Source organism: Culex quinquefasciatus, chromosome 2 (genome assembly GCF_015732765.1).
Source record: "Culex quinquefasciatus strain JHB chromosome 2, VPISU_Cqui_1.0_pri_paternal, whole genome shotgun sequence".
Lineage (NCBI taxonomy): Eukaryota > Metazoa > Arthropoda > Insecta > Diptera > Culicidae > Culex > Culex quinquefasciatus.
The window spans coordinates 76,540,610-76,568,018 of record NC_051862.1 but is presented as its reverse complement, the minus strand read 5'-3'; the positions used below and the strand labels follow the sequence as shown (position 1 = coordinate 76,568,018).

At 35.2% G+C, this 27,409-nt stretch overlaps 1 protein-coding gene across 7 annotated transcripts in view; it reads left to right on the top strand.

Moving 5' to 3' along the window:
* Positions 1-27,409, top strand: part of LOC6036748 (kinesin-like protein unc-104) — a 111,544-nt gene that overhangs the window by 79,361 nt on the left and 4,774 nt on the right. For 5 of the 7 annotated variants that reach the window (XM_038257976.1, XM_038257978.1, XM_038257973.1 and 2 more), the window contains 12 exons: positions 6,778-7,212; positions 7,277-7,737; positions 7,808-7,922; positions 7,993-8,159; positions 8,216-8,427; positions 15,004-15,141; positions 15,199-15,660; positions 15,724-15,814; positions 15,876-16,544; positions 16,619-16,808; positions 22,466-23,333; positions 23,402-23,503. In XM_038257976.1, coding sequence (XP_038113904.1) covers positions 6,778-7,212; positions 7,277-7,737; positions 7,808-7,922; positions 7,993-8,159; positions 8,216-8,427; positions 15,004-15,141; positions 15,199-15,660; positions 15,724-15,814; positions 15,876-16,544; positions 16,619-16,808; positions 22,466-23,333; positions 23,402-23,503 — 3,910 coding nt within the window. The remainder of the gene's footprint in view (positions 1-6,777; positions 7,213-7,276; positions 7,738-7,807; positions 7,923-7,992; positions 8,160-8,215; positions 8,428-15,003; positions 15,142-15,198; positions 15,661-15,723; positions 15,815-15,875; positions 16,545-16,618; positions 16,809-22,465; positions 23,334-23,401; positions 23,504-27,409) is intronic. The other 2 variants (XM_038257977.1, XM_038257979.1) reach the window with 1 other exon arrangement.

Genomic DNA, 27,409 nt, shown 5'->3' with positions numbered 1-27,409 from the left:
TTCATGCGTTTTGTACTTTTTTATCTTTTTGAGTTTTTCATTGCATCACTCTCGCCTCGACGAATCAAACGTACAGCAAAACGTACACAAATCTATTTATTTAGTCGACTTTTAGTTTGATATGTCTATTTTAACCGAAATGATGAGTCAGTATGTGTTCAAAATTACAAAATTCTACACATTTATTTGATGAAACATTTGGCCAATTCCACAAACTGACATTTTTGTAAATAATATTCGATTTTTTTAATATTATTTTCTAAACATAATTTATTCAAGTAATCATTCGTAAACAAATAATTGGTGTTAAATGCATCTCAAATAAGTAAATCTTATAATTTTAAGTAATAACTTATTATACCATATCAAGCCATACCTTCCAACATCTCAGGGTTGGACAAAAAGCCAAAAACATTAAATCCACAGTCATCTCCTCGCATTCCCTCCCCCTTTTCTCACATTTCGGCGTATAATTTCCAACAATCGCTTATCTTTTTCGTTCGACCTTCCCAAATTGTTGCTTAGTATGCGATTTATATCAATTATTGGCATATTCATAATTCTCAAAATTCGACCACCGCTCAAAATTCAATCTGTCCAAATTCCGTCCACCAACAAAAAGCGAAACAGTGAAGTGCAGTTTTTGAACAACCCTAGCGAACTTCTGACCTTCTCTCTCTCGGTTATGGCATTGTAAAAGAACGTTTCTTTATACCATTATGTAATGCTTTCTTCCTTTTCCTGTCAAGACTCTTCAAGATGATTAACTCTGCAACTATCGATTACACTCAATAAGCATTTCTCTCTGTCTATACTTTCTCTTATTTCCTCCTTACGGTATCAATGTCTTGTTTCTGTTTGTCGATATGAAGTTTTCTTCTTTTATTTATGTTTTTTCTTGCCTTGCCTCACACGTGTACCCACTTTCTTCTTTTATTTTTGCGTTATTCTAGTTATGAATCCATATTGCGATATAAATAGGCTAAAAATCAAAACAAGCCCGCCCATCCATTTAAGTGTTGCGCTTCCCACAATATGCTTTCTGTTGTTTGTTATTACCGATAATTTCCGCTCGCAAGTTTCGCGCCCACGCTCATTTCCGCCCGTTTTGCGTGGTGCTGAGGGTGAGAAGGAGGTACCACGTGGTACTTTTCACTATGGGCTGGAACGTATTTCATTCGAAGTTATTCTTTTGAAATTTTTGACCAATCTCCACTCCCACTGTGCGTGGAAAATTTGCTCCATATTTATTAGCTATAGCCGGCAGTGCACTGTGGTTCAAGGATGTGATTATGTCATTCACTAGGGAAGGGTGGGTGGTTTTGTTTGGCGTTGAGAGTATGATTTATCGAACTATGGAGAAAGGTATCAGCTTACCGAGCAGCTTGGGGTACCGAAATAGCACACTGGAAACTATGCGTTTCGCAATAATGGAAGTTTAAAACAAAGAAACTGAAACTGGATCTTGTGTTGCGTTTGAAATTAATATTTTAGCTGCGTCTCAATAATTTTTATTTCACTTTTAAAATAGGACAAAGAAAAATTACGGGTGCAACAAACAAAGTTGACGTTGATACTTGTGGCTTATGGTTACGAATGCAAAATGGTCTTATCGCTCGTTGCATGCAGGCGGATTATGAACTTTTGCCTTTTGACGTCAGATTACGTGTATCTTCGCTGCGTAAACGTTAAACCACAAATCCATTTTTCAATGCGGTCCTTTTTCGAGGCATACTTGGTATACTGTGAACTTCCTGGAAATAATTTCAAAAAATATTTTTGAGAAGCTGAGAAGATTCTCTATATTCTGCTTGTTTGAACTTTGTTGATACGACCCTTAGTTGCTGAGATATTGCCATGCAAAGGTTTAAAAACAGGAAAATTTACGTTTTCTAATGGTACGTTCGTTTGAACAGCCAGTGCGGCACTGAGTGCCACACTCGTCGGTGCCAGTTTTGGTTCAAACGAACATTCTTTTTCAGTGTGCATGGAACTCGCATGAAACTGAAAAAATATCGAGTGCGGCACTAGAGTTTCAGTTCCAAGATGGCGGCGAAACTCGTGCGGAACTAGCGCGAGTTTCTTCAAACAAACACTTTGACAGCTCTGAGTGCGGCACTCAGTGTAGAACTAGCCCTCAAACGAACGTACCATAAGTCTCTCCCAAACAATCAATCATTTTTTAATGTCGATATCTCAGCAACTAATGGTCCGATTTTCAATGTTAAAATATTAACATTCGTGAAATTTTCCGATCTTTTTTAAAACAATATTTCAAATTTTTTAATCAATACTAACATTTCAAAAGGGCCAAACATTCAATATTACGCCCTTTTGAAAGGAGAATTCAGCTGTCCTTGCAAAAATGAATCTTGTATCTTGAGAACAGAGTTTCTGATGAAAGACAATTTGGGAAAAATAGCTACACTCTTTTTTGATGGGTGGTGAGGGGGAGGGTTGCCAGACAAAAACTTTGAAATACATTTGCAACAGCCTTCATTCTTCAAACAAATATTGATGGCTGTAATTTTGGAGAATTGGGTACTAAAGCCCTATGTAATTTTTTATGTACAACGGTAAAAAACACGATTAAAAACCATTTCTGATCACTTTTTTTCATTTTAACGCAAAATTTTTTTTTGTCAAGACAACATTTTTTCGATGGATCAACTATGGTTCCCTTGGAAAGAGCTGTCAAGTAGGAGCTTTTCTGTCAAGAAGGACCGCGGGGTTAATTTTTCAAAATTAATTCAAAAATCCATTTTTAACTCTTTGTGGTCGTGCAATGGGTCATTGTACTCAGAAAAATAAGCTTTATCGCTGTAAACAATAATATCAGCAATCTAAGCTTCATTTTAGGACCCAATTGCTCAATATTTTTCTCACATCCACACTTTTTTGGGTTTTAAATATCTTTTTATGGGTGCTTTGAGGTTCTAAAATATCATAGTACCAAAATTGCCATGAAAATTTGTTTTTTTTTAATGAGGCGTATCAAAGTGTTTGACGCCGTTCCCCTAACTGTGTTACGTAATAAAAGAACGTTCCCTAAAGCTTCAATAAAAAAGCTCTAAGTTTAATTTAGTGAACCACAGTGCAACGAAGTTTCGCAGAACACAATTTATACATTTGTCTTTTGTTTAAAGTTTTTAAATAGACGAATTCAGTTTAAAATGTTTGAAAGCACAGCTTCCTTCAGGATTGTATCCAGAATTTTGGTTCGCGGCGGGGCTGGAAGAAGACATTTTCTTCTTCTTTGCCTTTTCTACCTTCTCTCCGATATGTCTTTCAAAAATTTTGGGTGAGGTGGGGGGCTTCAGCCTGAAGCCCACCCCCTGGCTACGGGCTTGGCTTCCATGTATTTTAATACAGAAGCTTGGAAAAACCGGTTTTTAACAATAAATTGATTTGTATCCATTTTTATCCAAACCAGCTGGATCCAAATCGAAACTGCTCCAAATAGGTTCAAATTTGGCGAATACAATTATACCCGATTTATTTGGTTTGGCGTTTAAAGTGGTCCTATCTGAAATAGAGTGTTCCTAAAAACAAAAATTTCAAAAAAATATATCTCCAAAACGGCTGAAACAATGAGAAACGGCGCGTTGCAAAAAGGTGGTAAATTAAGCTTTTAATGAGAAATACTGAAACTGAAAAAAAAAACTTTTTGATTACACTAAAAGTCAAATGAAATCATCATTTGCTGATTTGAACGTCTTGTGACCAAAAAGCTCACAGTTGAAAATTAATATTTATGATTTTTTAAAACACATCCAAAAACCGTAAACATCAATTTACAGGATTCTGAGATATGATATTTGAAAAAAAAAAGATTATCATGTTTCGGAGTTTCAACCAAAATTTAGTACCTTCCTTTTCCATCGAAAAGAGTTCCCAGTACATTTCTCTGGGGACGCATGGTAGGGTAGAGTAGTCGTCAATGAGACACGGGGAACAATGATAAAATGGCTCTCTCAAGTCGTAGTTTCAACCAATCAGGCTCATATTTGGGGGAAAGGTGTGTCTACTGGATACACCGTCTGTCATTATAGTGGCTTTGGTTATGGAAGCTCCCTTGAAAAGTTATTCATAAATGTTTGATTCTGGGGTGTAAAAGTAAATTATGGACTAAAATTACTTTTTCGCTCGAAGGCTGCCATTAACACCAAAACTTATATTTCTTCAAATTTCTTTCGACGTTCCATAGGTATTGAGTTGGGCTACAATGTCCTTTCATTAGGTTTGGCCAAAATTTAGAATATACCCAGAATCCAGGGCTGTCTCATTGTTCCCCACTCATTTTAGCGCATGGGTAACAATGAGACACTTTGATTTTTCTTCATTAAACATTTCAAAATCCATGTAAATCTTTCAAAACATGAATTGAAAGTGATTTTTGGCATATTTATAGAGTTTTAACTTCATTTAACAAAACATACAATGTTATTTAGTATAAATATCTGGATTTTACAAAATTTAAATACTTTTAATATAACTTTTGTTAGTTAAAGTTTCATGTTGGCAAAATTGCTCTAAAATGTTCAAGGCAAGTTACCTGCAATGGAACAATACAAAAACATGATATTTTACTGGAAAAGTATTGATTTTTGTTGAGTGTCTCATTGTTCCCCAGCTGTCTCATTGTTCCTGCCAAGTGCGTCTACAATGAGACAGTTGAATAACTCTGTAGACGTCGGATCAATCTCATATTTTGGTCAATGTTAGAACACACTAAAAGAAAGGAAATGCAACAAAAAGCTCATTAAAACATGCTGATGAAAAAATTAGAAAAATCGTTGAAAGTTGAAAACCAAAAGTGTCTCATTGATGACTACCCTACCCTACTTTATGCTCTTTGGTCTCGACACCTCGTCAGCTGTGTGCTATCTTGTGACAACGACCATTTAGTACTTTTCGAGAAAATCGATTTTTAAAGCTTGATGATAAATATTTTCAAAACTATGAATGGTAGAGCCAAACTTTTTGAAGCAATCGATTCGTATACTATCGCTTAACAAACGCTCCAAGTTTCAACTAATTTGGTTACACCAGTTCAAAGATACAGCAAATTATGTAATCAAAAATCTGAAAAGCACGTGTCACAAGTGTGTTTCGAAAGTAAAATTGTACTACGTGTCACAAGTGTGCACAGAATTTCCATACAAACTAAAATAGACTTAAATCAATAGTTTAGCCGACTAAACCAGTATATTTTCAAAAACAAAGGATTGCATTGCCTTCAGAAAATGTGTATCAACATAAATTTGTGAAAAACAAGAAAAAATTTCCACATTTTCCAACACCATGCATGACGTGTCACAAGTGTGCACGATCATTTTGATGATAAATTGGTCTATGTCACAAGTGTTCATTGTGATATCCGGGAAACGGAAGCGAGTTTCCAAAATCGGGTTAAAGCATCTTGTAGTGTTTGTTAAGTATAGCAAAACGTCATCATTAACTCATTTTCGACCAAAATGGTCTATGTCACAAGATAGCACACAGCTGACGACCTTCAAATCAGCAAACAAAGTTTTCATTTGATCTGTAAGAGTATTCAGCTGCCAAAATTGGTTCTGCTGTTGTGAAGATATGATTTGCTTGAAAAAATACTGAACAAAATATCGTTTGAATACTTTTTTAACATTTTTTTCAATCGAGATAAGGCCGCAAATATTTTTTGAAGTTTATGTCCCTCGACTCTGATTAAAGTCGAGCGGGGGAGGGGCAAAAAAAAAATACAAAAGTATAAACATTTGGTGATTTTTTATTTAACTTTTTGTCACTAAAACTTTATTTGCAAAAAAACACTATTTTTATTTATTTTTTTTATATGTTTTAGAGGACATCAAATGCCATCAAATGTTTTTTTCAAAAAATTGGTCGCAAAAATTTTTCAACTTCATTTTTTGATGTAAAATCAAATTTGCAATCAAAAAGTACTCTATTGAAATTTTGATAAAGTGCACCGTTTGCAAGTTAAGGCCATTTTTATGTGACTTTTTTGAAAATAGTCGAAGTTTTTCATTTTTTTTTAAATTGGTGCACATGTTTGCCAACATTTGAAAAAAAAATTGAAATGCTGAGAAAATTCTCTATATTTTGCACTTTTGAACTTTGTTGATACGGCCCTTAGTTGCTGAGATATTGCCATACCGAAGGCACCAAAAAAGTTTCAGTCGGATTAAAAAATAAAAAAAATTTAAGAAAAAAAATAAGAAAAAAAAAACGATTTCGTAGAGAATTGCTCATTGTTCTTAGTTGAATATCTCCTATTCCAATTTAAATTGCAACGGCCTATGTAGAATATTTGACTTGGTAGGAATTATAGGTAAATAAACTCTGCGAATTTTGAACAAATTTAATTTAGTGTATTAAAATCGATACATTTACTATGGGAGCTGGCAAATCTCTCACCATGTTGAGCTTTCGCTGGGTTTTTAAATACAGTTTTGAAAAAATGGGAAAAAATTGTTCATGCTGGATAAAAACATATTCTTAATAAAGCTGAAAACACCTCAGAGGTTATATAACTTTTCCAAAGTATAATAAATGTGTCGAAGCTATGCAATATGCAGTAAATCTATGTTATGACAAGGCAAAGTTTATTCCGGGTACGGTCATAAGTTGCTCTTCGTAATCACCATAGTTTTGCATTAGCCGTCTACATCATTTCGCAACACTACATTCAACCTGCTACCAAATGATTGAACCCAGCTAGAAACTGTTGAATTAAAATGTCCCATCTCTTTCCTCCCTCTAACTTTTACTTCACAGAAGACGAATGCGTCAAGGCTGAAAAGGGCGACGGAGTCGGAGGTGGTGGTGGCGGTAATGGAAATGCTGGCACCGAAACCGTCAACGGTGGCGGAGATGCCACCGTCAACGAGGATGAACCGGGCGAGCTGGAGAAAAAGATCTGCTCGCCGAATAGGCTGCGCAAGCGAACCGGGTCCAGCACGGAGATGGCGGTTGATCAGCTGCAGGCCAGCGAGAAGTTGATCGCCGAGCTGAACGAAACCTGGGAGGAGAAGCTGAAGCGTACCGAGCAGATTCGCGTTCAGCGCGAGGCCGTGTTCGCCGAAATGGGCGTGGCCGTCAAGGAGGACGGCATAACGGTGGGAGTGTTTTCGCCGAAAAAGTCACCGCACTTGGTGAACTTGAACGAGGACCCGACGCTGTCCGAGTGTTTGCTGTACTACATAAAGGATGGTGAGTTGGGGTTCAGTTCAGTTTAAGTTCAGTTTAATTGCTCGTCATCTACCACTTTCGTCAGGTCTCACCCGTCTCGGCACATCCGAAGCGAACGTCCCCCAGGACATTCAGCTATCCGGCTCGCACATCCTAAAGGAGCATTGCGTGTTCGAAAACAAGGACGGCGTCGTTACGCTCGTTCCGCACAAGGACGCCGTCGTGTATCTCAATGGTCGCAAGCTCGTCGAACCAGAAGTCCTGCAGACCGGTTCGCGTGTCATCCTGGGTCGTAATCACGTGTTCCGCTTCACCCATCCGGAACAGGCACGCGAGAAGCGAGAAAAACCAAAGGACAAGGACGTGGCCGAGACACCGGGCACAAATGGGGGCGAGGTGGCCGATTGGAACTTTGCCCAGTGCGAGCTGCTCGAGAAGCAGGGCATTGACCTGAAGGTAGAGATGGAGAAGCGACTGTGCGCACTGGAGGAGCAGTTCAAGCGCGAAAAGCTCGCAGCGGATCAGGAGTTTGAGGAGCAGCGCAAGGTGGGGAATTGTGGCTGGGCTGCGTTATCTTCTACAGTGGTGTAATCTTTATGCTTTTGCTATTTCACAGACGTACGAAGCTCGCATCGATGCACTGCAGAAGCAAGTTGAGGAACAGTCGATGACCATGTCGATGTACAGCAGCTACAGCCCGGAAGACTTCCACCAGGAGGAGGATATTTTCGGTAAGTGGTAGATTAGAGTGCACAATTTATTGACTCTGGCTAACAATATCTTATCTTTCTTTATTTCTAGTGAATCCACTGTTTGAGTCCTGCTGGACGGCACGCGAGGCTGGCCTGGCTGCATGGGCATTCCGCAAGTGGCGCTACCATCAGTTTACGTCACTACGTGACGACCTGTGGGGCAATGCAATTTTCCTGAAGGAAGCGAATGCCATTTCCGTTGAGCTGAAGAAGAAGGTAAGAAGGAAAGAGACGTCTACAATTGGCAACTAACCCATCCTCCCTCCCCACAGGTTCAGTTCCAGTTCACGCTGCTAACCGACACGCTGTACTCGCCGCTTCCGCCGGAACTAACGCCGTCGTCACCGTCGATCATGGGCGCCCTCACCAACGGCGGCCAGGAAGACGATTTCGGGCAGGGTCCGGTCCAGCGTACAACCGTGGCCGTCGAAGTCACCGACACCAAAAATGGTGCCACCCACTTCTGGAGTCTGGACAAACTACGGTAGGATGGGAGTGGGAGCCCCGCCAAACTCTCTCTTGTTTCTGGATGTTTCACACTTTTCACACACTCACACAAACTGTCTTTCGATATTAGTCGCGCCAGTTGTACTTGAGAGAACGTTCAAACTGGAATGCATTACAAATCCTCAAAGGCAAAACACCCACATCTCTTCAACTCTCTACTCATCATTCTATACTCTGTCGTTTTAATTTGTTGAACATTTTGTTCCTTATTCTATTCTTTCTTTGTTTGCTTGCAAAATAAGTTCAGAAATTGATTTTCTCTATGTCTATCAACTCATCTGTAACTTCACTCTTTAACTCACTATTGTTCACTAATCTCCAAAACCTCATCACAAATCGACCCCCGTTCCGTTCGATCTGCCCTGGCTGGTTTGGCTTTTTGCTGGTTTGGCCTCTGACTCCTTGTGTCCGTCCTCGACGCCGCCGGGCCGCAGCTACCGTCTCGAGCTGATGCGTCAGATTTATAACTTTGCCGAGTCGTCTCCGCCGGAAACGACGGACCAGCACCAGTTTGTGCCAAGCAACGCCTCAGAGGTCGGCAACTGCCCTGGTGGTGGTGGTGGTGCCAGCGATTGTTTGGCCGCTTTCCAGCCCGCCGGAAACTGTCCCGAGCGGAACAGCATCGGACGGCTAACGTTGACCAATCTTGTGCCAGCTAGGTTAGAGCCCACCTTCTCTAGTTACTGCTTTTGGCGAGTGGAAGTTAAAATTCGAACATAGCGTCACCACTTATGAGCACGTGCGCCACTATTGCGAGCATCGCGCGGTGATGATTGTGTGCAGCGCTTGGAAATCGTCCTTGTTGTGCTATCTTGGAACATATACAACTCGATTGAAATGGTCAAAATCAGCTTCTTTTAAAAAATGATAATGCAGCACTGGCGATACGCAGCTTTGCCCTACGAACTCGAAGCGCATCTTGGTGTTTAATGTTTTTGCTTTTGTACATCTGATTTTGTATAATAACTTTTTTTTCTTCATTTAGTATTTCTACTTTGTGTATCACAGGGCTATAGAGTGGAGTATTTTTCCGACTCCGGCTTTAAAAATGTTTAGATTCCAACTTTGAGCTTTCTTCAACGAATAAACTCGGACTCCAATATCAACTCAAATATCTACTCAGTAGTTTATAAACTTGGCCGACTCCAAATTCTCAGAATTGGTTCACAGAAAATACTGTTTTCGTAAATCTAACTTTAATTATAAAAGTGTGTTCAAAATTAATAACTTTTTTTTATGTTATTTCATAAATATAAAATGGGTTCTTCGAATTTTATTCAAACATTTAACAAAAATTTAATAAATATTGCAAATAAATTTTCGAGAGCACTTTGGGAAATCGAGAAAAAAAATTCATAAAAATTGATCCATTCGGAATAAATAATTAGATAACTTTTTGTTATTTATAACTATTTGATTTTGAAATTTAGAAGTTATATTATAACAATCTCTTTTTATAATATATTGAAATTATAATGTGTTATGTGTTATAACATCATATTGAAACAAACCAAATAAAATCACGGACGTCCGTGGTATTATATATTTTTAGGGTATATTTGATAGGATCAGGGATGGTAGAAATTTCTTAAACCGCGAAAGAGAGAGGAGGCGAAACTCGCAAAAGAAAATCGCTCTAAAACTTCTCAAAGAACAGCAATCAGTTGAAGATTTTTTTTTGTGATTTTCTTTGTTAGCACGATTTAAAATTATCGAGAAATTAAAAGTGAGAGTGTGTGCAACGCGGAGTCAAACTTTCTGTGAAATTGCTGTGAAGATTATCATGGCACCTTGAAAAGTTTAACTCCATGTTGCACGCACACACTCTCACTTTTAATTTCTCGATTCATTTCGTTTTGTTTACAAACATTGCCCGTCTACAAAAAGTGACAGGTCATTTTTCGACGTGTGACGTTGCACCTGCAAGTGTTGTTAGTACCAGCGATGTAATAATCTTCATCAAAAGAAAATCTTTTGACGCCCATCAAGAGAAAAAATCCGCAGGAAACATGACTTTCCTCTCTCGTGCACGAAAGATCGGTAAAAGCAAACCCAAAAAAGCGTCATCTGGATTATTCGGCGGCGCATCGCGATGCAACGATTTCACTACTACACTTGCAGGTGTAATGTCACACGTCCAAAACTGATCTGTTACTATTGGTAGATGAACAATGTTTGTAACAAAACAAAATAAATTAGTTCAAGTAGCGCTAACAACGAAATTAACAAAAAAAAAACTTCTACTGATTGGATTTTTTTGTGAGCAATTTTTATTCTCCTGTTTCGCCTCCTCTCTCTCTCTCTTTGGCGGGTGAAGAAAGTTTGCCAGCGAAAAATATTTTTTTGTGATTATTCCATCCCTGTGTAGTAGTGGCGGTCAAATTCTTGTGTATGTTTTGGAGAGTAGGGAGACTTGATCCTTGGGGACATTTGATCCCAACCCAATATTTCTTCAGCATGTGGGTAAAAAACGTTACTTAATCCACCTTTAGGTGGTTGGTGCCTTCGTCTCATTTATAAAATCAATTCATTCAGTAAAAATAGCAACATTCCCCCTTAACATGTTTAACAAATCAACTTTATTACTTATCTCTTTTGATAGGGTTCGCAAACCTTCAATTTTTCTTGCTCATCGGCAAGGTCTGAAAAAAACCTATTCAACGATAGTTCGCATGGAAGATTCAGACAATATTTCTATCACAATATCTGAGATCCGTCCTCCAAAAAGTGTATACTGTCATCCCACATATTCGTAACGGTTTCCAGATCGGCCAATGTTCAAAAAATCATAGCAAATCGATAATTGAACTTAATGATTCGCTTTTACCTTCATTCGAAAGCTTTTCTTGGGATCTTTCGAATGCTGTATCGAACATCTGCAAATTTTAACTTTGACATGAAGTTTTTGAAGAATTACTGTGACCCTTGAAATCCACAAATTCGGAACACTTTTTTCTTACGAATGTAAACAAACTTTGGATCTCTCCAGGAGTACATATTTATTACCAAATAGTGACTTCTCACACTGAAACCAATGAAACTGAAGCTTAGTGATTACATGGTTTGATAACTTTTTTGTGAAAATTTCAGTTAAATTCAGGCGTTCCACAATAGTGGGAGGCACAATAACATCCCACAATTATGAAACAGGTCATTTGGAGACAGTGTTTTGCTGCTATTGACAAATTATCATAAAAGTGTTCCGAATTTGTGGGTGTTCTGAATATGTGGGATGACTGTAAATAACACTTAAGTGCTGATAACTTTTGATCGGGTTGTCAGATCTTCGATGTTTTAAACTCATTTGAAAGGTCTTTCGATTATCTAACTAGCGACAGGTCGCATGATGAACCAGGACATTATTTTCATTGAAATATCTGAGATCCGGCCTCCAAAAAGTGTATAAATAACACTTAAGTGCTGATAACTTTTGATAGGGTTGTCAGATCTTCAATTTTTGAAACTCATTTGAAAGGTCTTTCGATTATCGAACTAACGACAGGTCGCATGATGGACCCGGACATCATTTTCATTGAAATTTCTAATATCCGTCCTCCAAAAAGTGTATAAATAACACTTAAGTGCTAATAACTTTTGATAGGATTGTCACATACGAGGTCAAATTAATAAGTTCATATTTCGAGTGATTTTATAGTCTTTCCTCAGTAAGGTGAGGAAGGCAAAACAGCTTAGTTCCAGAAAGTTGTTCAAAAATGACTCAAAATCATTGTAGAAAACAATGAAAAAATCGAACAATATTTGGATTGAGATACAGTACTTGTTCGGTAACTGGGCTGAGAACATAGCCCAGTCGCCGATGAACGATAAATAACGAGGGGACCACCGATGCATAATATTTTCGTGATGAAATATAAAAATAAATGTTAATAAAATGTATTAACAATGCTTACTTTTCATATTTCTTTAATTGTGACTAGAAATTAACGTGAAGACTTCCATCATTGTCATGATTTTTCGTTCAAAGATATAAATTTTGCGTCGCTATCAATATTTTTACAAAATTCCTTCAACAAGTTGTTCAGAATAGTACCTTACATGTGTTGATACTTTTTGGTAACGATTATTCCATTCCTTGTAAAGTTATGGAAATCATCATTAAACAATGATTGCCAACTAGGACGTCAATGATTGTACCACAAAATTATATAAATTTTGAAGCACATTTGATTTAGACCAAAAATTCCTTCAGTGGTTTCAAGAAGGCAACGACCGGCACATGCTGATTCATTTTGGTGCAGAAATTCGTTAAATTGAATGAGATACAGAGAATTTTAGAGTGATGATCAATTTTCACCAAAAATGATCAACGGCTTCACCTTAAATAAATGTTTCAAAAAAGTTTTTTTTATTTATTGAACATGATTTTTACATCCATTAACCCCTCGGTCATTTCGGTTTGTTTTGGTTTTTTTTTACGTTTGTCTGCTTTTTAACTACGCTACAGCCCAGTTACCGAGCGCCCAGTCAAAAAGCAGCCCATTTAAACGGCCCAGTTACTGAACAACTACTGTACACAATTTTTTCTAAAAATTGCTTCGAAAATCTTTTTTCTTAGTTTTGATATGTATAGAAAACATTTAAAATTTAGAGAGCCTATATGGAGAGGCGAAATATTACTCTCAGGGTTCCAATCGAACTGTCAAATGGGGGTTCCAATCGAGTAACAAGACCATGCAAGAACAAGGTCTGAATCAATTTAAAATAATTTTGGGCATAAAAATGAGATTATTAACATTTACAAACATTGTAAAACTGTTGTTTTTATTAAAATGATAGTTTTTGTTAAGTTTGTGCTAGTTCGGTATAAGAAACGTGCCAGCACCAAAAAAATACTACAAGTTTTTCAACCTTAAATCTGAATGACTTTGGGTGTTTAGAATTTCTCCCAGGACACTTCATTTCCCTATGTAGGTCCCCATTAAAATTAATTCAAAAAATATGTTTTATTCATGATTTGTTTGATAAACCTGTCAACTACGAAAACTTTACGCATTTGACGTTAAATTTGTCGTCATATTTTTACAATCTTTTAAACAAAAGTGCGTTTAGGGAGACTTGATCCCTGCATTTTTACAGCCACTGGAATCAGCCTCAAGCTTAATTAAGCGGTTTGGTTTTTCGTACATGGATTCATTTAATATAGTTGTGGATGACTTACTGCAGTTTAAAACATTTTTTACATGTTTTGTAAACAAAAATAATAAAAATAATAAAATACCAGCTTTTGTAAACATGCTCAACATTGGCCTAAAAATGAGTATTTTAAGTTTTTAAATACTTTACATTCTAAACTTGTTTTATTTTGAACACTAACGTTAAGTTTTTATGTAAAGGTACTGTAACTTATAGAAAATCAAAAGTTTGGATGAATAAAAAACATTTTGCTGAAGATTTATTTAAAATGTTGGAAGGGGAATCAAGTTACCCCTAACATTTTGAAAATGCCGGTTTAAAATATATTTTTCAAACGCTTGGCATGATTCGAAGAGTTCATCTGATTAAATACCCTTATCAACCAAACATAGTTGAATGTTTCAGCTTTCAATTCATGCAAAACGTTCACAGTTTTGTGAGAAATTAAAATAGTTATGTGCGATACATAGAAAAGAGGATCAAGTTTCTCTACTCTCCCCTAAATAACATTAAAGTTTTGATCACGGTAGAGCTCGATACAGGGATTAAAATTTTGGCATTTTTTTTTTGAGGAAATTGACTTGTCAATACAACGTTCAAACAAAAAAGAACATTTGATCAAAAAGGAATTCTGTTTTTATAAAGCTTAACATTCCTTCTTTATTTCCTTTTTTCAATGCCTATGCTCTCTCGGTTGGCTTTTTGGTTGGAACAGAATAAAGCTGAACCAGCTTGATTCCATCGATAAACAAATAATATGTAATAATTATAAGTTTTGAAACAAAGGCTATTCGTTAAACTATTTTTCTTTGATTCATTTGATTTGATTTCTTATGACATGTTTTGTTATAAATTATTAGGTATTATTAAAATATTTATACAATAAGCAATATTTAATCCTTACCTACATAGCAGTTGATTTTATCGTACCAACATTTCCATTCAATTCAGTTTTGTTTTAAAAACTCATAGCAATTTTGATGCATATTTTGGACCACCAAAATCAATTCACTCATACACACATAAAACTCACAAATACTTTTGGCAAGTAATCAAAATCACACACGCCTTTGAGGATAAAAGTGTCTCCATGTTTCAGCTTATAATATGCACTTTTTGGCGCACCAACTGTCAATCGCGTTTAGCTTGTGGCAAAAAAAAAAATCATTGTAAACGAAATAAATTTGAACGTATTGAATGGAAATCAATATCAAAAATATAAATGTAGTTTTCCAGCATCGATGTCTCCAAAATAACCAAATTTGTCAGTGTCTATAACTCATGAATCGCTTCCGTTTCCGCTGTAGCATTGCTTTCAACACATAACAATACATTTTATAGTATAATTTTTAATATGTCTATGACCACGTTGCATACTGACTTTGATCCCAAATTTCAGACAACGTTTGGAGCTAATGCGCGAAATGTATCACAACGAGGCCGAGCTGAGCCCGACCTCGCCCGACTACAACGTGGAAAGCCTGACCGGCGGTGATCCGTTCTACGACAGGTTCCCGTGGTTCCGCATGGTTGGAAGGTAAGTCAATTGATAAATTGGTTTGAAATTTGACAATTAATTAATTTATTGTCGCAGATCATTCGTGTACTTGAGCAACCTGCTGTACCCGGTCCCGTTGGTGCACAAGGTTGCCATCGTAAACGAGCGTGGCGATGTGCGTGGGTATCTGCGCGTTGCCGTCCAGCCCGTGATGGACGAGGAGAACGCCGACTTCAACAACGGCGTCAAGCAGTCCGCGCGGATTCTGTTCGACGAGGAAACCAACGGCACGCACAAGGTTCCGAAGATTCGCACGATCCACGACAAGGACGAGAAGTACATCGAGGGGGCGAACGATATCATGAAGCTGGAGGAGCTGGAGCAGGAGGACGCCGACTCGGGTCGGGGCGATTCCAGTGTGGCTTCGGAGTTGCACGACTCGAACGAGCAGGAACCGGGCGAGCACCTGCAGCCGGGCAAGGAGTTTACGTTCCGCGTTACGGTGCTGCAGGCCACCGGTATTGCGGCCGAGTACGCCGACATCTTCTGTCAGTTTAAGTGAGTATCGGCGTTGGTTGTGGGAATGAAAAGGGAACGATCATTGATACTTGGGTATTGCAGCTTTTTGCATCGCCACGAGGAAGCATTCTCAACAGAACCAGTCAAGAATTCTGGATCTGGAGCTCCGCTTGGATTTTATCATGTACAGAATGTAAGTCAGAGTTGTAAAAACACAATTTGGACAATTCTCAAGAATATTTCCCGTTCCTCAGATCACGGTTCCGGTCACCAAGTCCTTCACCGAGTATCTGAAGACGCAGCCGATCGTATTCAAGGTGTTCGGCCACTACCAGCACCACCCGCTGCACAAGGATGCCAAGCAGGACGCGTGCCAGATCACGCGACCGCCGCCGCGCCGGATGCTGCCGCCGAGCATTCCAATTAGCCAGCCGGTGCGCAGCCCCAAGTTTGGACCGCTCCCGACGGCACCCTCGTCAACAGTATTAGCCAAGCACGACGTGCTAGTGTGGTTCGAGATCTGCGAGCTGGCCCCGAACGGCGAGTACGTCCCGGCGGTGGTGGACCACAGCGACGATCTGCCCTGCCGAGGAATGTTCCTCCTCCATCAGGGCATCCAGCGCCGAATAAGGATAACGATCGTGCACGAGCCAACGCCCGAGGTCAAGTGGAAGGACATCCGCGAGCTGGTCGTTGGGCGCATCCGAAGCCAGCCCGAACCGGCCGACGAGCTGGACGACTCGGACTCGTGCGTCCTCTCGCTGGGTCTGTTCCCGGGCGAGCCGATCGAGGTGCCCGGCGACGATCGGTCGTTCTTCCGGTTCGAGGCCGCCTGGGACTCCAGCCTTCACAACTCGGTACTGCTCAATCGCGTCACACAAACCGGCGAACAGATCTACATCACGCTCAGTGCATATCTGGAGGTACGACCCGAACCCCCCTTTAACCCCAAATCCCCGTTCAAACCAACTCTCAACTTCCACCCCCAAAAAAACAGCTCGAGAACTGCGCCCGGCCCGCCATCATCACCAAGGACCTGAGCATGATCATCTACGGACGGGATGCCCGCACCGGGCCGCGCTCGCTCAAGCATCTGTTCTCGGGCCAGTATCGGAACCCGGAGGCGAACCGGCTGTCGGGCGTGTACGAGCTGTCACTGCGGAGAGCTTCCGAAGCAGGTAGTCCAGGTAGAACTGTGCTAGTGTGTAGAAGGGCTAACATGAAACAGTAATCGAGAGATACGAGACACTCTGAGATTTTTGCTTGAGAACTGGCCGTGTTTGCATGACAGTCTTGTTCAGCTTGCTGTTTTTGAAAATGGGACTCTTATGCAAACATGGCGGTGTATTTGGTTGCACACTTGTTTTGCGTTTGTTTGTTGAGCAATGCTGGTTTTTTGTATAGTTTGATCGAAATGGCCATGCACATTTTTGAATTGATTCACAATAAAGATAACACAATTCAACATTAATTAGGCAATGTTATGCCGAAAGAATTACTTTTGATAATTCACTGCTATCATCATTTGCCAAAATTGTTTAATTGTGTTATCAATACTTTTGCTATTCTAATCAATTTTGTTTATGAAACTTCGTGTAAATAGCTAATCTAATCTCTTGACTGTTTTCCGAAAAAAAGAGTTGCAAACTAAACCGAACCCGGCAAAAAAACTAAAAACTAAAAACTAAAAACTTAAAACTAAAACCTAAAAACTAATAACTAATAACTAATAACAAAAAACTAAAAACTAAAAACTAAAAACTAAAAACTAAAAACTAAAAACTAAAAACTAAAAACTAAAAACTAAAAACTAAAAACTAAAAACTAAAAACTAAAAACTAAAAACTAAAAACTAAAAACTAAAAACTAAAACTAAAAACTAAAAACTAAAAACTAAAAACTAAAAACTAAAAACTAAAAACTAAAAACTAAAAACTAAAAACTAAAAACTAAAAAAACTAAAAACTAAAAAAAAACTAAAAACTAAAAACTAAAACTAAAAACTAAAAACTAAAAACTAAAAACTAAAAACTAAAAACTAAAACTAAAAACTAAAACTAAAAACTAAAAACTAAAAACTAAAAACTAAAAACTAAAAACTAAAAACTAAAAACTAAAACTAAAAACTAAAAACTAAAAACTAAAAACTAAAAACTAAAAACTAAAAACTAAAACTAAAAACTAAAAACTAAAAACTAAAAACTAAAAACTAAAAACTAAAACTAAAACTAAAAACTAAAAACTAAAAACTAAAAACTAAAACTAAAAACTAAAAACTAAAAACTAAAACTAAAAACTAAAAACTAAAAACTAAAAACTAAAACTAAAACTAAAAACTAAAAACTAAAAACTAAAACTAAAAACTAAAAACTAAAAACTAAAAACTAAAAACTAAAACTAAAAACTAAAACTAAAACTAAAAACTAAAAACTAAAAACTAAAAACTAAAAACTAAAACTAAAAACTAAAAACTAAAAACTAAAACTAAAAACTAAAAACTAAAAACTAAAAACTAAAAACTAAAACTAAAAACTAAAAACTAAAAACTAAAAACTAAAAACTAAAAACTAAAAACTAAAACTAAAAACTAAAAACTAAAACTAAAAACTAAAAACTAAAAACTAAAAACTAAAACTAAAAACTAAAAACTAAAAACTAAAAACTAAAACTAAAAACTAAAAACTAAAAACTAAAACTAAAACTAAAAACTAAAACTAAAAACTAAAAACTAAAAACTAAAACTAAAACTAAAAACTAAAAACTAAAAACTAAAAACTAAAAACTAAAACTAAAAACTAAAAACTAAAAACTAAAAACTAAAAACTAAAACTAAAAACTAAAACTAAAAACTAAAAACTAAAAACTAAAAACTAAAAACTAAAACTAAAAACTAAAAACTAAAACTAAAACTAAAAACTAAAAACTAAAAACTAAAAACTAAAAACTAAAAACTAAAAACTAAAAACTAAAAACTAAAACTAAAAACTAAAACTAAAAACTAAAAACTAAAAACTAAAAACTAAAAACTAAAAACTAAAAACTAAAAACTAAAAACTAAAACTAAAAACTAAAAACTAAAAACTAAAACTAAAAACTAAAAACTAAAAACTAAAAACTAAAAACTAAAAACTAAAAACTAAAACTAAAAACTAAAAACTAAAAACTAAAAACTAAAAACTAAAAACTAAAAACTAAAACTAAAAACTAAAAACTAAAAACTAAAACTAAAAACTAAAAACTAAAACTAAAAACTAAAAACTAAAAACTAAAACTAAAAACTAAAACTAAAAACTAAAACTAAAAACTAAAAACTAAAAAAAACTAAAACTAAAAACTAAAAACTAAAAAAAACTAAAAACTAAAAACTAAAAACTAAAAACTAAAAACTAAAACTAAAAACTAAAAACTAAAAACTAAAAACTAAAAACTAAAAACTAAAAACTAAAAACTAAAACTAAAAACTAAAAACTAAAACTAAAACTAAAAACTAAAAACTAAAAACTAAAACTAAAAACTAAAAACTAAAAACTAAAAACTAAAACTAAAAACTAAAAACTAAAAACTAAAAACTAAAAACTAAAAACTAAAAACTAAAACTAAAACTAAAACTAAAAACTAAAACTAAAAACTAAAAACTAAAAACTAAAAACTAAAACTAAAAACTAAAACTAAAAACTAAAAACTAAAAACTAAAAACTAAAAACTAAAAACTAAAACTAAAAACTAAAAACTAAAACTAAAACTAAAACTAAAAACTAAAAACTAAAAACTAAAAACTAAAACTAAAAACTAAAAACTAAAAACTAAAAACTAAAAACTAAAACTAAAAACTAAAAACTAAAAACTAAAACTAAAACTAAAACTAAAAACTAAAAACTAAAAACTAAAAACTAAAAACTAAAACTAAAAACTAAAAACTAAAAACTAAAAACTAAAACTAAAAACTAAAAACTAAAAACTAAAAACTAAAAACTAAAAACTAAAAACTAAAAACTAAAAACTAAAAACTAAAAACTAAAAACTAAAAACTAAAAACTAAAAACTAAAACTAAAAACTAAAACTAAAAACTAAAAACTAAAACTAAAACTAAAAACTAAAACTAAAAACTAAAAAAAAACTAAAACTAAAAACTAAAACTAAAAACTAAAAACTAAAAACTAAAAACTAAAACTAAAAACTAAAACTAAAAACTAAAAACTAAAAACTAAAACTAAAAACTAAAAACTAAAACTAAAACTAAAAACTAAAACTAAAACTAAAAACTAAAACTAAAAACTAAAAACTAAAACTAAAAACTAAAAACTAAAAACTAAAAACTAAAAACTAAAAACTAAAAACTAAAAACTAAAAACTAAAAACTAAAAACTAAAAACTAAAAACTAAAAACTAAAAACTAAAAACTAAAAACTAAAAACTAAAACTAAAAACTAAAAACTAAAAACTAAAAACTAAAAACTAAAAAAACTAAAAACTAAAAACTAAAAACTAAAAACTAAAAACTAAAAACTAAAAACTAAAAACTAAAAACTAAAACTAAAAACTAAAACTAAAAACTAAAAACTAAAACTAAAAACTAAAAACTAAAACTAAAAACTAAAAACTAAAAACTAAAACTAAAAACTAAAACTAAAAACTAAAAACTAAAACTAAAAACTAAAACTAAAACTAAAAACTAAAACTAAAAACTAAAACTAAAAACTAAAAACTAAAACTAAAACTAAAAACTAAAAACTAAAAACTAAAAACTAAAACTAAAAACTAAAAACTAAAAACTAAAAACTAAAAACTAAAAACTAAAAACTAAAAACTAAAAACTAAAACTAAAAACTAAAAACTAAAAACTAAAAACTAAAAACTAAAAACTAAAAACTAAAAACTAAAAACTAAAAACTAAAAACTAAAAGAAAACTAAAAACTAAAAACTAAAAACTAAAAACTAAAAACTAAAAACTAAAAACTAAAAACTAAAAACTAAAAACTAAAAACTAAAAACTAAAAACTAAAAACTAAATACTAAAAACTAAAAACTAAAAACTAAAAACTAAAAACTAAATACTAAATACTAAATACTAAATGCTAAATACTAAATACTTAATACTAAATACCAAACACTAAATACCAAATACCAAATACCAAATACTAAATGCTGAAGATTTAAAACTAAAAACAACACATAAAAACAAAACATAATAACACGAAAAATGCAATTAAAATTAAAAAATATTCAAAAAAAGCACGAAAACACTAAAGCATTAAACTTTTAATCTTATAAGTACATACAAATATAAAAAATGTATAAACTCAATAATACAAAAATGCATCAAATATAACAAACATAACAACAATAACATAACACTCCAAAACACATAACCACAAAATCCACACAAAAAAAACAAATAAACTAAAAATTTAATGCTTAAAAAATAAATAAAAATAGCACAAGATTATAAGAACAAAAGACAAAATCATAAGAACACAAAGAAACAAAGCAAAAAACACAAAATATGTAAAAAAAACCCATAATAATAAAAAACACAACAACACAAACGTTACAGCACGAAAACATAAAACTTAAAAAAATGTAACATGAATATCAAAAACATTCAAAAACACACAAAAATACATGCAAAAATAAAAATAAAAAAAACAAAATCATTTAAATATTATGATTATCATAATAGCACAAAAACAGCACAAAAATTTCGAAAATTCAAAAATGATAAAATGCATCGAACATAACTGAAACACATAATCACAGCTTACATTACATACATTGCACACAAAATCCCCAAAATTCAAGAAAAAAAGGCATAAAACCTCAAACCCTAAAATTGAAAAAAAAACGCAAATATAAAAAAAAACACAAAACAACAAAAACAATAATAACACAAGCAAGTAACAGAAAAATGTAAAAACAAAAAAAAATAAAAAAAAACACACCATGATAAACAAAGCCAAAAAAACTTGAAAAACACGTAAACACAATTAACCGAACGAAGAGTTGTGCACAGCATAAAGCATAAAACACAACAACATAAAATCTAAAAAACATAAAAACACAAAATCATAAAAAAAAAACATTAAAACACATAATCACAAATACATATAAAACACAAGAACACAAAAAATGCAAGCAAGCAACACAAAACACAGACATGTTTATAACATTGAAATGTAAAAAAATCAAAAACATAAAAAAGATCCATAAAACACACAAAAACATTAAAAAAAAACCCAAGAAACAAAGCAAAAAACACAAAAGTATGAAAACAAGCAGAAAGCATAAAAGACCAAAACACATCAACACAAAAAAACACCAAACCACAACAAATTAACAGCCAAACAAAAAAAAAAACTAAAATTAAATCATAAAATATAGAACAACATCACAAAACCAGTGGCAAAAATAAGAATTTGTAAACATACTTTTTAAAATATATTTGAATTTATTTTCCGTCTCTGAGAAAAAAAACTGTTACTACTGCTGAGCCTTTTTAAATTTGGAATTTTGAATATTTAGAAATTTCTGGCAATAGCAAAATTGTTATCATGCCTTCGGTATTTTGATTGTTTTAGTTTAGTTTTGTGATGAATTATTTCGAATTTGTATATAATGATGATGGCCATAAGAAAATTTTGCGTGAGCAATGATAACAATTTATTTATTTATTTTAAACTGATTTGTGTTTGTGTTTTTTATAAACTATAACAAATGTGCCTATTGCTAGCGTTTAAAGCTGTAAAACTATTGCTAACAGCAAGTTTAATCTTCACTGATTCAAACTGAAAATCCTGATCACAATATTGACCAATTTCTCTGTCCTTTCTCTAATCCAACCCCAGGAGTACAAAGACGCCAGCGGCGCGTGCTGGACACCAGCTCGACGTACGTGCGCGGCGAGGAGAACCTGCACGGCTGGCGCCCCCGCGGCGACTCGCTCATCTTCGACCACCAGTGGGAGCTGGAGAAGCTGACCCGGCTGGAGGAGGTCGGTCGCGTACGGCACCTGTTGATGCTGCGCGAACGTCTCGGCATGGACACGACGCCCAATCCGACCACCAAGACGGAAAAGGACGTGCAGAATCTGGCCCAGCGAGCGAGCGCCTCCCCCGTGCACATGGTTATTCCACCCTCCCCGCAAACACCGGTCAAGGATCACCAGCAGTCGCCGACGATGCCCGAGCGAGAGTTGACTCCGCGCGAAACGGAACTGGTCTGGAAGTGCGTCAAGCTCATCCAGGGACGCATCGGCCACAAACCGTCGGCAACGGATTCGAACGGTTCGAACGGCCAGCTGGCGGTGTCGGCCGTTGACGCTTCGCCCGGGGACGAGGGGTGCGCGGACATGAACGCCAGCTACATCTCCGGCAACTCGATCGAACTGTGCTCGCCCGACCGCGTGGACTGCCCCAACGGGTGGGAAGCTCCGGCGCCCGCACCGCAAACCCAGGAACTGTCGCTGCGGTTGTACGTGCCTGAGTTGGAGGAGATCCGCGTCAGTCCGGTGGTGGCCCGGAAGGGCTACCTGAACGTGCTTGAGCACGGTGGGTCGGGCTGGAAGAAGCGCTGGGTCACCGTGCGGCGCCCGTACGTGTTTATCTTCCGCTCCGATAAGGACCCCGTTGAGCGGGCGGTGCTGAACTTGGGCACGGCGCAGGTCGAGTGCAGCGAGGACCAGGCGGCGATGGTGAAGGTGCCGAACACGTTTAGGTGAGGTTTTTGGGACGGATTCTGGGTAGAAGCTTGTTGTTTTATGATTTTCTTTTGGCATTTTTCAGTGTGGTCACAAAGCACCGAGGATATCTGCTGCAGACGCTCGGCGATAAGGAAGTGCACGATTGGCTGTACGCCATCAATCCGTTACTGGCTGGCCAGATTAGGTGAGTAAAATCATGAATGATCATTTAATTTTCGTTCGGAAATAAGTGCAAAAGTTCAAGTTCTTCTATTGTCAGGAGGTCAGGGTTTGTTTAAAAAAAAAAACATCCAGATTAGTTGTTATAATAACACAAAATAATAACAGAGATTTCGACGGTAACATTTCAAAAGGCATCATGTACATTTTGACACTTTCTGGGTTATTGTATATTCTGAAAGTACTTCTAATAAGCTACCTCTCCACCAAAAATGAGCAAAAGTTACTTCAGTAAAGTCTGTTTAATCATGATTTTAAATAAAGTAACATAAACAAAATCTCTGCCAAACATAAACAAAATCAGCAGTCCCTGTTTATATAGCCCTGTCAACCTGTCAAACAAAAGGCTACATAAACCTCGTGACGAAAAAAAAGCAACAAGAAAAAAGCGCCATGTACATTCGGCGAAGAAAAACGAATCATAACTAAGCGCCCCCCTCAGTGACAGCAGGGTGATATCGACGTTGGTGATTTCAAAAGAAGTTATGTTTGTTTTTCTCAAATAAAATTACGGAAATAATGTTTTATTGAATATGGATGATCAAGTATCAACAAAAGCAACGTTTTTCATCGTTTGTTATCATTAGAACATCTTATTTTGCTTTTATATAAAAATGGTAATTGAAAATGGATGCTCAACATTCAAATGCGTTTTTCTCTAAACGCATGGTTTGTACATGATGCTTTTTGAAATGTTGGCGTCGATTTGTTCGAAAAATAACTCATTCTCATTACAAAAAAGCCTATAACCACGGGTATGAATCTTCAAGCAATTTTAATATGGCGACTTGTATCAGAAGAAAGTGAGGCATTTTAGCTAGTTCTCACTGTTCTGTGTTCTGCGTGCAAGTCCGCAAACATCGACCACACACATACTAACACAAAGCGCCACCAAGAGGCAAAAGGTGAATACGAATTTTTTTGGCACTTTCGTTAAAAATAAGCGGTTTTGCAAAAACAAAAAACAAAACCAACTTTAAGTGTAGTTCGACTGTCAAACTTGTAATTCGTTGCTGATTTGCTCGAAAATTTGTTAAAAATTATAAGTTTTTTTGCAGCACCCCTTTTGGACGGATATTTTTGTTGTCACCTTCTGGTTCCTTGGATTGGCCATGGAAAATTTCACAGTGTAATAAACAGGGCAGCTACCACCACGTGGCGCCACTGTTCCGAATGAGAAAATGATACAGGTTTTACAGACGAGTTTCAATCCCGTGCTAAAATCGTATTTCTTTCTGCTGGATAGAAGAACAAAATCGCTTATTTCTCATGATTCCCTGCATCAATCTTAATGAAACTGGTTGCAAAAGACGAGAAAAACTTTTTGCTTTTAAAATTATGAACATCAATTTTTGAGCGCGCAAAAATTTGTGAACTTTTTCTTCAAAAAACATGTTTTGGAACACGAGAAAATGAGTTTCCCCGTATATATCAATGAAATAAACAGTTATATAGTTGATAACAGATGTGTTTACGTATATTCAACCATTTTTATTGATTTTTGACAGACTTTCTTGCCAAATAGTCCAAATTACTATCTTTTTCTAAATTTACAGTTTTCTCATAGAAAAATCAAACAAATATTGGAAAATTGTACACCAAATTGTTGGAAATAATTTTTCTCATCCGAATCCGGCATAAGTTTTATAAAAATGTTGATTGTGAAGCTAAAAACACATTTTTTCAAAAAATCATAGGTTTACGCTATTTGTTCATAGGTGGCGACATGTGTCTTTTAGCTTTGCTGCAAATCCTCTATTCGCGATCAAAAGCTCAAAAATTCCGACAGATGGCGCAAAGCATCGAAGAAAGACGATTCAAATTTTCGCTGTTCGGTTACATAGGAATGCAAACTTAAAATTGAATTTACAGCTCATAGAACAACTTTTGAGAAAAAATTCAAGTAGTACGATTGTTATTTCTTTGCCCTCTATAAATTAACGCAATAAAAAAATTGAAAAAAAAATAATTTTGAAAAAGGAATATTGTTTAAAATGATAGAGCATCAAAAGTTAACAAAGTATCAGCTCGAATTTTTGCTCAAAAGCTGTTTTGAACGCTGGAATTTAACAAATCAGAATTCGCACACATAACCTCAAAGGGGGGCAATTGCCGTTCAAGAGCCAAACGACATGCGACACCTAGTGTTGAGTAGCAGAACAGAGCGAAGAATGTCGATTGAAATTTCCGCCCTTTGAGGTTATGTATGCGAATTCTGTTTTGTTAAATTCCAGCGTTCAAGCTTTCAAAAATTCGAGCTGATGATCTTATGCTCTATCATTAAAATCCTTTTTCAAACCTATTACTGAATATCGTACCCTCAAATATAACTAACACGTCTGAACGTCATTCTTCGATTTCTATTTCGCTGAGACGTTTTTACGCTAGGTTCGCTGTTGTTCCAGCGGTGTTCGGAATGACAGCCCCCATACAGTTTGAGCAGTTTTTAGGGAAAAATCGCGTTTATGATGAAAAATCAAGCATTTTCAGAAAAGTGGGGTATTGCAAAGTGTGGCAATTTCGATAACGATCATAATGCGTGGTGATTTGTAGTGATTAATTGTGACTGGAATTTTATTAAAACGATTTTTCTAAAAAGATGATCGATATTTTGGATAACTTGAGTTAAATGTTGCAAAAGTTAAAAGTAATGATGAAATGTTATGTAAAAGTGTTTAAACTTTACTTCTCTTCCCCTTTGACCAAAATATTGACCTTAAAAATGCATTTTGGTAATTTTTTGGAAAAATTCGAATAACTGGCAATTTTTTGAGAAAATTATTGTTATTATGCTGTAATATGACTCTAATAGTTTGTTTTATCAATAATACACACATAAGGAGCATTATCAATCAAATAAATCATATTTAAATCAATTTTTCAAATGATCTATTTGGTAAATTTGAGGAAAAAACATGAAAAATTAACTCAGCTCCTATGATTTATACATCATTCGATTCGTTTATGCGATTGCCACACTTTACAATAACTTTCATTGACGTTAAAAAATATTTGAAGGAAATAAAAATTAAAAACTGCAAAAAAAATATATTTCCAAGCACGCTGTCATTCCGAACATCGTTGCGTAGTGCTTCTACTCGCCACCAGGATGCGTGCACGTTTCTGTCGAATCTCTCAATTTTCTTCCAAAAGCGTGGTCAGGTCAAATCCTTTGTAAAAACAGCGGTGTCATCTAGTGGTGACTAGTGAAAACTGCTTTAACCCAGTGCATTTTGCCCCAATGTTGTGGTACATATTGCCCCGCATGGTTGTTTGAAATGAATCAGAAATATTTTTAGAAATTTGGTATTTTCGAACAGTTTTGAGGTTTTCTTTTTTCACATGGATTACGAAGAATAATAGTTGTTTTAGAACATCGAACAAAATTCTTCCTCAGTAATGCTGTAATGGTTTAAAAATCACAGTTTTCCCTTAGGGGGTGCATATTACCCCCTCTTCCCCTATATAAAATTCAGGTGAAAAGTCACCTATTGTGATTGTGATTTGTTCATGGAAAAAAACTGAATAAATAAAAATTAAGAAAAAAGTACTCAACTCCGCCGACTCTAGAGCCCTGAGTAATTATATCTCAGAGTAAAAGAAGTCAACTCGTTTACCAAAACGGAGCTTAGAAACCAGTGAACTCTGATTGTCTTGGCAGAATAAAAACCTTTGACACGCAGGTACTGTGGTGTCATTCCGAATAACCCAGGTCGTAGGCTCGAGAATAACATGTAAGATTTCAAAAACTTATATCGTCTTTCAGAAAAACTGATATTGACACGGTTACTTGCATTATGGAAGTGTCCATATGATTCCGCCCAGCAAGTCCATATGTGTATTGTATGATTTATTCGACAGACATGGTTTG